The sequence below is a fragment of the Misgurnus anguillicaudatus genome, chromosome 10 (genome assembly GCF_027580225.2).
Source record: "Misgurnus anguillicaudatus chromosome 10, ASM2758022v2, whole genome shotgun sequence".
NCBI classification, from domain to species: Eukaryota; Metazoa; Chordata; class Actinopteri; order Cypriniformes; family Cobitidae; genus Misgurnus; species Misgurnus anguillicaudatus.
This window is the reverse complement of record NC_073346.2, coordinates 32,015,366-32,028,063: the sequence shown is the minus strand read 5'-3', so window position 1 is coordinate 32,028,063 and position 12,698 is coordinate 32,015,366. Positions and strand designations below refer to the sequence as shown.

The 12,698-nt window shown below is 41.4% G+C and overlaps 1 protein-coding gene across 1 annotated transcript in view; it reads left to right on the top strand.

Annotated features, from left to right (window-relative positions):
* Window positions 1-12,698, top strand: part of LOC129448491 (neural-cadherin) — a 163,810-nt gene that overhangs the window by 66,516 nt on the left and 84,596 nt on the right. Inside the window, exons 2-5 of the mRNA XM_073872386.1 lie at window positions 3,608-3,796; window positions 6,664-6,889; window positions 8,836-9,040; window positions 10,701-10,812. Coding sequence (XP_073728487.1) covers window positions 3,608-3,796; window positions 6,664-6,889; window positions 8,836-9,040; window positions 10,701-10,812 — 732 coding nt within the window. The remainder of the gene's footprint in view (window positions 1-3,607; window positions 3,797-6,663; window positions 6,890-8,835; window positions 9,041-10,700; window positions 10,813-12,698) is intronic.

Here is a 12,698-nt window from a genome sequence, read left to right as displayed (position 1 = left end):
AACTTGCATTATTTTTTTGAAAAAGTAACTCTAATATTAAGGTGTACATTTAAAAAGTAATGCGTTACTTTACTTGTTACTTCAGAAAAGTAATATTATTATGTTATGCACGCTACTTGTAATGCATACACCTAACTTTGGAAGTAATAATAATAATAGAAAAAGTATGCATTCAGATTGTCCTGTGTCATTGCAGTGTTGATGGGGATTTGGCATTGATTCTTCAATTTAAATCTACAAAAGAAAGTATGTCTTATTTTTCCCAACTTCCTCTTGCTATTTTAGACAAACACACAAACAAAAGATAAACTCCACATGTTCAATGCAGCTGGCGGCCATAAAGTTCCATTGAATGGAATCTAATTTTCTTCAGTCTGCATTGGCTTCTGTTACATCCACTTGCCAAATTACCCTACACTGAATTAGGGCGAAAACACAACACAAACGCTGCACGCGCCATTTCCGTCCTATTTTTTCATCCGTTCATTCTCTTGTTTTTAACACAACAATCCGTGACATCTTCTGTATTGATATTCAAATTAGTACAGAGCTTTGCATGGACTTGGATGAAATTCACAAGCTGTTTATACATTGAGCATATTACATCCAGTGCTTTGCTGTACCGCCTTTTGTCCTTATCCTGGATTTGTGCGGCGTGAACAAGGTCCTTCTTTATGTTTTTCTCATATTATCTTTATTTGAAAACTGTGAATGCCGAAAGATTGATGAGTGATTGTTTAATTGTGTTTTTTTGTACATTATAGTTGGGTTTTCATATTGTTTGGATATTTTTATGAAGCCCAGTTCATGTATCACCAAGTCTCATTCCTTTAATTCCAGAAGTCCTTGCTGTTTCTGGTATTGTTAAAGCACTCCTCTTTCTCTCATTCATCTTGTCTGAGAAATATTTATCCTCAGGATGTGGCTATACTGTGACATCTGTTTTGAAGGAGTGGGCTAGAGAAGTCTTTGTTGGAGGACTCGCCAGTATTCCTCAGGCGTTCCTTGAACTGCCCTCTCCCGGCTGGAGGTTTGTTGACTGAGCCTGTGGCCCATTAGCCTATGAGGTGTGGGTGTTAGCTCCTGGGGTTCGATCCACATCTGTTCGGTCTACAGGGCACTCCAGTGGTGGTCTGCGCTCCACGTGAAGTCATTTTCAGAGGTCTGTTTGTCCATGTGGAGAATGCGGATCTTTAAAGACACGGAACTATGTAAACCCGCTAGAGTTCACAAATAGTGCCGGAAAGTGTTGGGGTATCTGTCTGCCCTCTCACACCACATGAAGTTACCCACCTTTGCCTTGCCTGCCAATCTTTATTTGGATAAATAAACATCAATACTTCTTTATACTAGTCTAAATAGATGTATACATTATCATAAAATGTGATGTCCTTTTTTTAAAATTTAGCCTTCATAATGCAATAATCAGTGTTGGGAAAAGTTACTTTTAAAGGATTAGTCCATTTTCTTAAAACAAAATCCAGATAATTTACTCACCACCATGTCATCCAAAATGTTGATGTCTTTCTTTGTTTAGTCGAGAAGAAATTATGTTTTTTTCAGGAAAACATTCCAGGATTTTTCTCATTTTAATGGACTTTAATGGACACCAACACATAATAGATTTAATGCAGTTTAAACTTGCAGTTTCAACGGAGTTTCAAAGGACTCTAAATGATCCCAAATGAGGCATAAGGGTCTTATCTAGTGAAACGATTTTCATTTTTGACAAGAAAAATAAAAAATATGCACTTTTAAACCAGAACTTATCGTCTATCTCCGGTCCTGTGACGAGCCAGTGCAACCTCACGTAATTGCGTAATGCCGTGGAAAGATCACGTGTTACATATATGAAACACACATTTGCGGACGATTTTAAACAATAAACTGACACAAAGACATTAATTAGCATCATTCGACATACAACAACGTTGGAACGGTCCTCTTTCTCCACACTTGTAAACACTGGCGTAGTTTTGCATACGTCATCCGTGACCTCTTCACGTGATGACGTATTATGTGAGGTCGCGCTGGCGGTCACAAGACCGGGAAAGATGAGAAGTTGTGGTTTAAAGGTGCATATTTTTATTTTTCTTGCCAAAAATGAAGACAAGCGTTTCACTAGATAAGACCCTTATGCCTCATTTGGGATCGTTTAAAGTCCTTTGAACGTGCAATTTTAAACTGCATTAAAAGTGTTAAGTATTGGGGTCCATTAAAGTCCATTAAAATGAGAAAAATCCTGTAATGTCTTCCTCAAAAAACATAATTTCTTCTCGACTGAACAAAGAAAGACATCAACATTTTGGATGACATAGTGGTGAGTAAATTATCTGGATTTTTTTTAAGAAAATGGACTAATCCTTCAATAGACATATTTCATTCATTAAACTGTACCTTTCAAAATGATCTTAATAGTTTTGAGCATTTGTTATTTGGAAATAACAAACCTGCAAACTTCGCGACTGGCCAATCAGAATCAAGCATTGCAACGATTTGTGTAATAAGTTTGTTTTACTTTCTCACTTTAAGTGTGACCAATAACAAATTTAGTTTTGCATGACAAATGACCATTCTGTTTACAGTGTGCTGCTAAGGTCTTCGTGTCCCCTCATAATTTAAATGCATCTGTTTAGCATACATCATGTTCGGTTCAGTCACATAGACCACTGATCATTTATCCGAATTACCATCAAACGTCAGTGAATCGCACAGCGGCCGGGGGACAACCACAAAATTTGATCACACCGACACCGACTTGTCAAGATTTACATGTATTTGCATAGAGACTGTCACTTTGAGTTTACTTCAACATGTGCCATCTTCTGAGGGGTTTTGTTGGTTTGTTGGATTATTTGCATTGGTGTTGCGGTGGTCAGGAGAGGAAGGCCACATGGTTTTGTATATTTCATTGTCTGCACGGCTCGACACGACAAGTTGAGCTTTCTGTGATCCCTTCAAATCCTGACACCACAAACGATTATAACACAGAGGCAAGAGTTTTACTGATACCCGTATCCCCCATTTCTTTCCTCTTTTGTTGCTTCTCTCTGGATCAGTCTTTCCTGACATTCTCCAAAGCATGGCTATAAAAAATACACAGGAAGTTAAGATGACGGTACTTCGTTCCCTCTTGACGGGCCGCTTAGAAGTGAAGTTTCTTCTCATGCGCACTCTTGTCTCACTGTTGCGTGAGATGTCAAACACAACACGATGCAAGTCTGGAGACAAACAAACGAGATCACAAACCACAACGCTCCATCCCAAAAAAGATCTTTCTGTTATGTTAAGGCCTTTCCGTCTGATGTTCCGTCTGAGGGAGCAGATCGTCTCTCTGACAGCAGACTTCCTCAGGACCTACGGGGAAAGTCGGGAATGACGTGCTCAACGGAAATGTCAGTTTTTCTCTCTTGTAGCTGAGCGTCCTCGGGCTGAATGACAGTCTGAAGATGAGGGACACCACTGAACTTAGGGAGGCTGAGGGCTTTCTCTTTTCCCTCGCTCTTTTTACTAGTTGTGCTTTTAGAGGTTTTATACTGTATATGCTACATACCGTATGTATATGTTTCTTTATAAACTTAATATTTTCTGTCCTGTCTCTCTGTAGGTGAAGAATGGTACCTTTGCAGACTGACTCTGACTCCTCCCAACCTCTCGGATCTACAGTGGGCCATGTTCCCATTCCCTTACCTGGCAGCTGTGGGTCCAGACACCGGTCCTGGATCTGTGGTCTACAAGCTTGTGGCCCGAAGTGGCGATGGTTCAATGGGATCAGCTCACTTCTTATTGGTCGATGGTAGGTGAAATGGGCGGAGCTTTTCACCATCTGTCATACTGCTACCTCGTTTCAGTCATTTCATTGGAAAACTGTCAATGCAATCAGGTCACAAGTTAAAACTCTGCCCCAGTTTAGATAGAAATGAAATCAAACTCGCATCTCGCACACAAGCATGCATTACATAATTGATTATGTTGTTGTCATATTATTTAAGCTAGAAACCAAGACAGAAAGTGACCACTGTTAAACAATTAATCACAGTGTACTTTTGATGATGTCCTGAAATTAAAGGCGGGGTGCATGAATTTTGAACACTTTGTAAAAGGGAGTTGGGCCGAGTACCAAAACAAACCTGTAGTCAATCAGCAGTAAGGGGCGTGTCTACTAACCAACATCGTTGCCTGGGTTGAGTATGTATGGGGCTGGTCTATCAAAAGACGGTCCAGATTCTATCGGGGTAGGGGCGTGTTTGTTTAGGTGATTTCAAACATTGGCTTTCAGAGATCATGCACCTCATAAGCACAAACTTGTAAAGCACAAGAATAAGAAGAAGTCAAGTTAAACTAGAAGCGTGTGTGTGTCTGTGTATTAGTGCAGGGATGGTTTGAACAGGTGTATTGCTCAGCTTTTATTATACCTCCAGGACATCTTCAGTAACATCATAACATCTCATAATGGCTAGTCATTCATCATTTGATATGTTGTGACATTACAAAATTACTTCACTGGTCCATAAGGATTTAGACTCGGCTATAAATATGCCATCTCAGGTGATATTACAGTGTAATGTTTATAACTCCAGCATTAGATGATGTTGAGTGTCATTTATTGTCAGCTAGACTAGATCTGGATTTTCAGAAGGTGTTTGCAAGGTAGCTTCATAATGAAATGTAAGGCTTGGATTTAAGCTTTGGTAAATACCTTAAAAATGCCTAAATTACAATTTATTAATGCAAATAAATGCAAGGAAGCAGCAGACCAAGCGCAGTTTAGTTTGCAAACAATACAGTGATCGTCATTGCTGGTAAAGGCCTGGGTATACTTCACCTTTTACACATACGCGAGGGTCAGCGTACAATGGGCCTCACAAAAATGTCATCATCAGAATAGTATGCGCATACTGTCTAATTTTCAGTGTTGGGGTAATGCAGTACAAGTATCGTGCATTACGTAATAATATTACTTTTTTGAAGTAACGAGTAAAGTAACGCATTACTTTTTAAATGTACACATTAATATTTAAGTTACTTTTTCAAAAATGTAATGGAAGTTACTTTTTTGTTTAATTAATTTGAATAAAAAAAATTATGTATTGAATTAAACTAAACGTAGCCACATTATGCACTCTATGCATACACACCTCTGTGGAAACAGTTTGAGTCAAAAACTGAGATGGCAGGCCAGAGCTCGACATTTTTGTGATGAAATATACAATTTCTAAATGCAGAACTTTTCAGAAATAAAAAACACCTGCAAGGCCTGAAAGAGATCAAGCCTGAGCCAAGAAAAAATAACGCAAAAGTAACTAAAAAGTAATGTAAGCATTACTTTCCATGAAAAGTAACTAAGTAACACAATTAGTAACTTTTTTTGGGAGTAACTTAATATTGTAATGCATTACTTTTAAAAGTAACTTTCCCCAACACGGCTAAGTTTTGTAAATGTGGTTATAGGTCACAAATATGCATATAAGGAGTATAAAGTATGAAGGCTAATCGTGCCGCTCAAGCCCCAAAAAGTGAAGCTAAAACGTTTCGTTCGCCCCCCAGTGACTGGTCCTAGTATAGGCCATAAACCCTGCCTCCCCATGTTATTCAATGGGCCTTGAGACCAACTAAACAATTTAATTACACTTTACTTGTCGTTTTTCCGAAGCTGGTTTCTGTCATGTAGTTTTTATCACGCTGATGTAAATTCAAGAGTTTATTTTTAAAATAAGTTTGTTTTTAGTTAGTTATTTAATGCTATAAAAACGGTCATGATTGACAGCTGTGATATGCGCATTCTGCGAGGGCGGGGCCTTGATTTCGTGGCTTTACTTCCTGCTCACTACTGCGCAAGACTGGTCCCGAAATCGCTACTGTGCAGACTCAAGACCCAAGATGTCAGCGCCATATCAGGACACTGGCGGCTTCACTTTTCACCACTGGAAGAGAACGAACGGGCGTCGTCCATCTTTTTTTACAGTCTATGATGAAGGCCACATGTGTCGAACACCATGTCAAATGAAGTATACTTTGCAAGGCTCGTGTACACGCAAAACGAAGTATACTTGGACCTTAAGATTTATAACAAAAAGTTAACTTTGGAATATGCTTTCCCAGTCGGGGATTTTGAGACCCACTTTAGATTTGTTCAGCCTAAAAAGTTTGTAATTGGCGACTACGCATGTCACCCAGGCATACCCTTCCTTTCTAAGTAGGAGGTTCTTTGGCAGACAAAGACTGAATGGAGCACGTTTGTGGATCAGAACCTCTGCTTATAGCAGATGAGCTTTCCAGCAGCTGTGAGAGGGTGAGGCAAAGCGGGTACAGCTGGGAGATCAGCTCCGCCTCAGCAGCTGTGATCTTCATCCACCTCTTCTTCCTCCGCTCCCTAATACTGACATGCTCAAGGGGACAGCGGTTAAAATGAGTTCTTGTCTTGCTATTGTCCTGAAGGAACAACGGAGAGAAGCATGTTGCCTACGCGAACACAGATGGCAGAAGGGCTCCTCGCCCCTGATGTGTGTAAAAAAGACTTTAGGGCTCGTGTAACTTTGTCTTTGTAATGTTCTTGCTGAACTTAATAGCTGCTCTTTTCATTTGTGAAGTACCACATTGCTAGAGTTACATAAATCATGTTTTTTTTTCTTTTTTTTCTTTTTAAAATGTGTATTGTGACAGGTGGGGAGAATTCATTCGAGGTGGACCGAACCACAGGAGAGGTAAAGACCACCGGGCGACCCCTAACCCCCAGTAAGGAGTACACGCTGACCATCCAGGCCGTGGATTCACGGGGCAGGAAGGGCCCGCATGCCTCTCTCTTCATATTGGCGGGCTACCGGCCCCCTCAGTTCACCAACACCACCTACACAATCTATGTCCCAGAAGGCACCGGGGTGGGCCAAACGTGAGTACAGCGGGCACGTTCGCGTGTGACAAGATTTTGAATTTGCTGCTCATTAGAGGGCAAAGGAGGAATGATGTGAACGTGGCTAACACCGAAGATTTATGTGTCATCTGTTGCATAAAACAATTTGCCTCGAAGGAACAGCGGAGGTTGGGATGGTGAGAAGCAGGGATAGAGGGGGATGTGGCATAGAAGAGGAGCACAGATGCATCATTTTCTCCCCAGGCTCTGAATTTGAAAGCATGTTCAAATTCAAATATTTATTAAAAGAAACTTCTGGATAAACATGAAGAGCCGTGTCTGAACCTCCCCCTCTGGGCACTGGTACAGAACAGAGCAGAATAATCTGAGTGAATAAGAGAGATCTATGGTTTGATATTAACATGTTGCTAAGCTTAACAGGGTAACACTTAAATTAGGTTAAAAATAGATAAAAGTACATTTTTATTACATTTATTATTTATTACATTATTTATTACATGTAAAATGTTCTTTTTAATGAATTTCCTATGTATGTTCTATATTGTTTCAACAGTATAAAATACTTTAAAAAAATATTAAACAGAAAGGATACCCCTGCTGAAAAAAACTGCTAAACCAGTCCAAACTGACCCACCAGCTTGACCTGGCTGAAAGACTAGTTTGACCACCTTTGGTAGCCTGGGAGGACCAGCGTATACCAGCTTAGTCAAACTGGTCAAGCTTCTATCGTGGTGAAGCTGATTTTAGCTGATGGGTTAGCTCAATGGTTCCCAAACTTTTTCAGCGTGCGGCCCCCCTTGTGTACAGTGCATTTTTCCCACGGCCCCCCGAAACAAAATTTATGACAAAAACGGGTTTAATTACAAAGAAATCATGATAAATTAATGTATTTTATAAAATGTTATAAAACTGGGGCCCCCCTGGCACCATCTCGTGGCCCCCAGTTTGAAAACTACTGGATTAGCTGGTCTTTCAGCCTTCCAACCCATCTAGGCTAGCTAAAACCAGGCTAGAAGACACGCTAAAACCAGCCAGCCAACCTAGGCTGCTTAATGCACATAAAACAGAAATAGGGGTAAGGTTGACGTAGTCTCGGGTAACGTAATGTACCCGACCCGAAATGTTCCAAATTATTTTTTAATATTTTTTTTAAAAGACGAAAAAATAGACTTGAGTCTGACCCAACACAGTGCTAATTTTTTTAACCCTACTGGACCCGAATGTAAACGCCACAGAAATAAACCCTCGCAACCAATTTGGCTCCATTTATTTTAATTTTTTTATCTGATGACCACATGGTAACACTGCAGTGTGCATTTTAAATTGATTGACAGGTCTGTCTCAACGAAAAGTAACCTACCGCCAGACACACAATGTCACAAGTGCTGTTGTCAAACAGAGGGGGGTTGGAAAAGCACTCGATGCACGCATGCGGGTCTTCTCGGGTCCATTTGGCAAAAACACATTCATTTTAAATGAATGCTGAAATTATACACAATCCATGTCCGAGGCACACATGAAACTTTTAGACCCGAACTCGCTTGGGTCTCTAGTCAGACCTATGGTTTTTGGATCTAAGTGGACCTGCGGAGACCTCTAGTGTACAATAGTATTTGGGTTGATATTTGGGACGGGTTGGGTTTTTTTTGGTACATTCAATCAAATTCTCAAATTGCTAAGTACATTTTTTGGATTTCTTCTAAAACTTTAGGAGATACAGTAAATCTCGTCAAAGCATGGTTGTGATACTTCCTTAAAATATAACCAGAGGTCTCTTATAAGGCAGCATAATTTGCTGGATACCTTTTGGAAAAGCCTTTACGTGCTGCCTTCAAACGAACAAAGCTCGAGTTTCCTTCTAATATTCCACTTACCCAGAGGAAAAATTCCTCACAATACATAGTGCATGAATCAAATACAGGCCTGTGCTTTGATTATATTTCCTCTGTGTGTGATGTATATAGGGTGGGATTGGTCCAGGCAATCTCATTCCAGAGAAAGACTCTGTCCTATATGCTGTTGGTGAACCCGAGCAACCTCTTCAGCATAAACCAGGAGAGTGGAGCCCTCAGCCTAACACGCACTGTGGACTATGAGAGCGGGCAACACCTCCATCACCTGCAAGTCAGAGCCGCCGAACCAGACACGGGGCTAAGCAACGTGGCAGAGGTACACATGCACAGAGACACGGATATGCTCATATATTTTAGAGACACATACATGCACACAAACATACAGATATCAGCAGAAAAGCTGTAATGAGCAGTATGTATGTGGTGGTGCTGCTGCTGATGTCATCAAACATGCACAATGTGTGTGTGCGTTCGCATGTGCTGTATGTTGAAGTGATGCCATAAAAACAGCTGAGTTTTGATATATTTTTAACCGGTATGTTGCTGTTGTTAGAGGTCCAAATGCGGTCAGATGTGAGTTAGTGTGTCGCTGACACTGTTGTTGTTCAGTGTTCATCTTCTGTTTTTGGCAGAAGTTCCTCCACATTAATTGAGTCCCCTTGATGGACTTGGCTGGGAAACAATGATGTCTAACTGTGCCTGTGCCAGCAGCCGTCACACACTCACACATTTTTGATATTTGTCAGAATCTCTGGCCCCTGCCAAACAATTACACCATCTGTGAAGATGACTGCTGTAGCACAAGAAGAGAAGCGATGAGAGCAGATTAGATGGAGAAGAGATGAAATGTGACGAGACTTTTACATTTATTTATTTACATTATATCCAGAGCAACATACTGTAAAAATGAGGGAGCATTAACAAGGGAGACGGTGCTCCTGTTTAGCTCATTGGTAGACATTGCGGTAGCAGTGCAAAAGGTCATGAGTTTGACATACATACTGATAAAATTGAATACCTTATGATGCACTAATGTAAGTTGATTTGGATGAAAGCGTGTGCCGAACTTCACAGACACTTTCTAGGCACACGTGAGACTTAAAAATTTTTCATAATATTGGCCCTTTAAATAAGACAAGTATGAAAAACCCAGGCAGAACAGAGATGAGAGATGAGACCCAGGCAGAACAGAATAGTAAGCATCTGTCCTCTTAGCATGATAAAAATTATTTATTAAAGATAATAAAAATCTCTGTTAGACCCCTGTTGTTGTTGTTATTAGCGCTACTCCAGAAACTACAGACTCATTACTACCATATTCAACCTTCAGCTTTATGAAACAAACACAGGAGTATCCCTCAAGCAGATTCCTAAGGGAAGAGAAAACCACAGAGGCACGACTTTTAGGCTTCGGAGCAGTATGGTCATCTCTGTTGCGTGTCTGTATGTATTGTATAAGAAGAAACTTTTCCAGCTTTTTTGGCAGTGCTGTTCCTCTGAGATAAGCCGTGCTGTGGGATTCAACTCTTACCATGACTAACGTCTCCACAGAGAACGCGTTTGCTGGCTTCCCTCTCTCTGTTCGGTCAAAGTCAAATCCCGTGCCAGTATTCAGTCTGAATGCTCGCAAATCACTACACAGAGGGGAGCATGAATGTCGATAGAGCCTATAAGCTATATCTGAGCTTCAGTTAAGATCAGGCAAATTTACACTGAGTCTATCTTGCTGTGGTTTTTGTGGGTTGGTTCATTTGCATTTATTCTGTTTTCATTTTCATCTCTTTTTTAATGCCGACATTCAACCTTCATACATTTGTGTGTCCATGCATGGTCAAGTAAAGTTTTAGCACTTTAGACCAACATGAACTTCAGGGTGGATTTATGCTGTATGATCAGTATAGCCATGACACCAGCAAAAAATGCCTATGTTTGTTTATGTTGTAATGCCTGTGTCTCTCTATTCTTGTGTGTTGCAGGTGGTGGTACACATCACAGATGAAAACGACTGCACACCAGAGTTTATGCACTCCATTTACAGTCGAGACAATGTCCCTGAGACCACACCTCCTGGTACCTCTTTGCTACAGGGTGAGTGAGTCCATGTGTGTCTCAGTAGCAAGCTAAGGAGATCAGTAATCAGTTATGGAGAGCAGTAGGAGGTTATTGAGGATACTGCTGGGCTCAATTTTTCTTATGTAACACATAAAGACCGATACAGAAACACTACTTGTCCCTTTCTGAATGCGTCATTCTCTGTTGGGTCCATGGCTCTCTTGGTCTCTTTATCAGTCATTTTCTGTGCCTGTCTCACTCTCTGTCTGCCGGTGTCCACCCTTTATCTCTTGCTTTTTTATCAGTCAATCTCTGTGCCTGTCTCACTTTCTGTCCATCTATGCCAACCTCTGTGCCTGTCTTACTCTCTGTCCGCCTGTGTCCACCCTTTATCTCTTCCTTTCTTTATCAGTCACTCTCTATGCCTGTCTCAGTCTCTGTCCATATCCATCCAGCTGTGTCTCTTGGTCTCTTTATCAGTCACTCTCTGTGCCTGTCTCACTCTCTGTCTGTCTGTGTCCACCTCTGTCTCTTGCTCTCTTTAAAAGTCATTCTATGTTCCTGTCTCACTCTCTGTCTTCCTGTGTCTACCCTTTATCTCTCGCTTTCTTTATCAGTCACTCTCTGTGCCTGTCTCAGTCTCTGTCCATATCCGTCCAGCTGTTTCTCTTGGTCTCTTTATCAGTCAATCTCTGTGCCTGTCTCACTCTCTGTCTGCTGTGTGTCTACCCTTTATCTCTCGCTTTCTTTATCAGTCACTCTCTGTGCCTGTCTCACTCTCTGTCCGCCTGTGTCCACCCTTTATCTCTTCCTTTCTTTATCAGTCACTCTCTGTGCCCATCTCACTTTCTGTCCATCTGTGTCTACCCTTTATCTCTCTCTTTCTTTATCAGTCACTCTCTGTGCCTGTCTCACTCTCTGTCCATCTGTGTCCACCTGTGTCTCTTGCTTTTTTATCAGCCACTCTCTGTGCCTGTCTCACTCTCTGTCTGCCTGTGTCTACCCTTTATCTCTCGCTTTCTTTATCAGTCACTCTCTGTGCCTATCTCAGTCTCTGTCCATATTCGTCCAGCTGTGTCTCTTGGTCTCTTTATCAGTCACTCTCTGTGCCTGTCTCACTCTCTGTCTGCCTGTGTCTACCCTTTATCTCTCGCTTTCTTTATCAGTCAATCTCTGTGCCTGTCTCAGTCTCTGTCCATATCCGTCCAGCTGTGTCTCTTGGTCTCTTTATCAGTCACTCTCTGTACCTGTCTCACTCTCTGTCTGTCTGTGTCCACCTCTGTCTCTTGCTCTCTTTATAAGTCATTCTATGTGCCTGTCTCAGCCTCTGTCCATATCTGTCCAGCTGTGTCTCTTGGTCTCTTTATCAGTCACTCTATGTGCCTGTCTCAGTCTCTGTCCATATCCGTCCAGCTGTGTCTCTTGGTCTCTTTATCAGTCACTCTCTGTACCTGTCTCACTCTCTGTCTGCCTGTGTCCACCTCTATCTCTTGCTTTCTTTTTAGTCACTCTTTGTGCCTGTCTCACTCTCTGTCTGCCTCTGTCCATCTCTGTCTCTTGTTATCTTTATCAGTCACTCTCTGTGCCTGTTTCACTCTTTGTCTGCCTGTGTCCACCTCTGTCTCTTGCTCTCTTAATGTTCACTATCTGTGCCTGTCTCACTCTCTGTTCATGTGTCCACCTCAGTCTCTTGCTCTCCTTTTTAGTCGCTCTCTGTGCCTCTCTCACTCTCTGTCCATGTATGTCCACCTGTGTCTCTTGCTTTTTTTATCAGCCACTCTCTGTGCCTGTCTCACTCTCTGTCTGCCTGTGTCTACCCTTTATCTCTTACTTTCTTTATCAGTCAGTCTCTGTGCCTGTCTCACTCTCTGTCCATCTGTGTCCACCTGTGTCTCTTGCTTTTTTATCAGCCACTCTCTGTG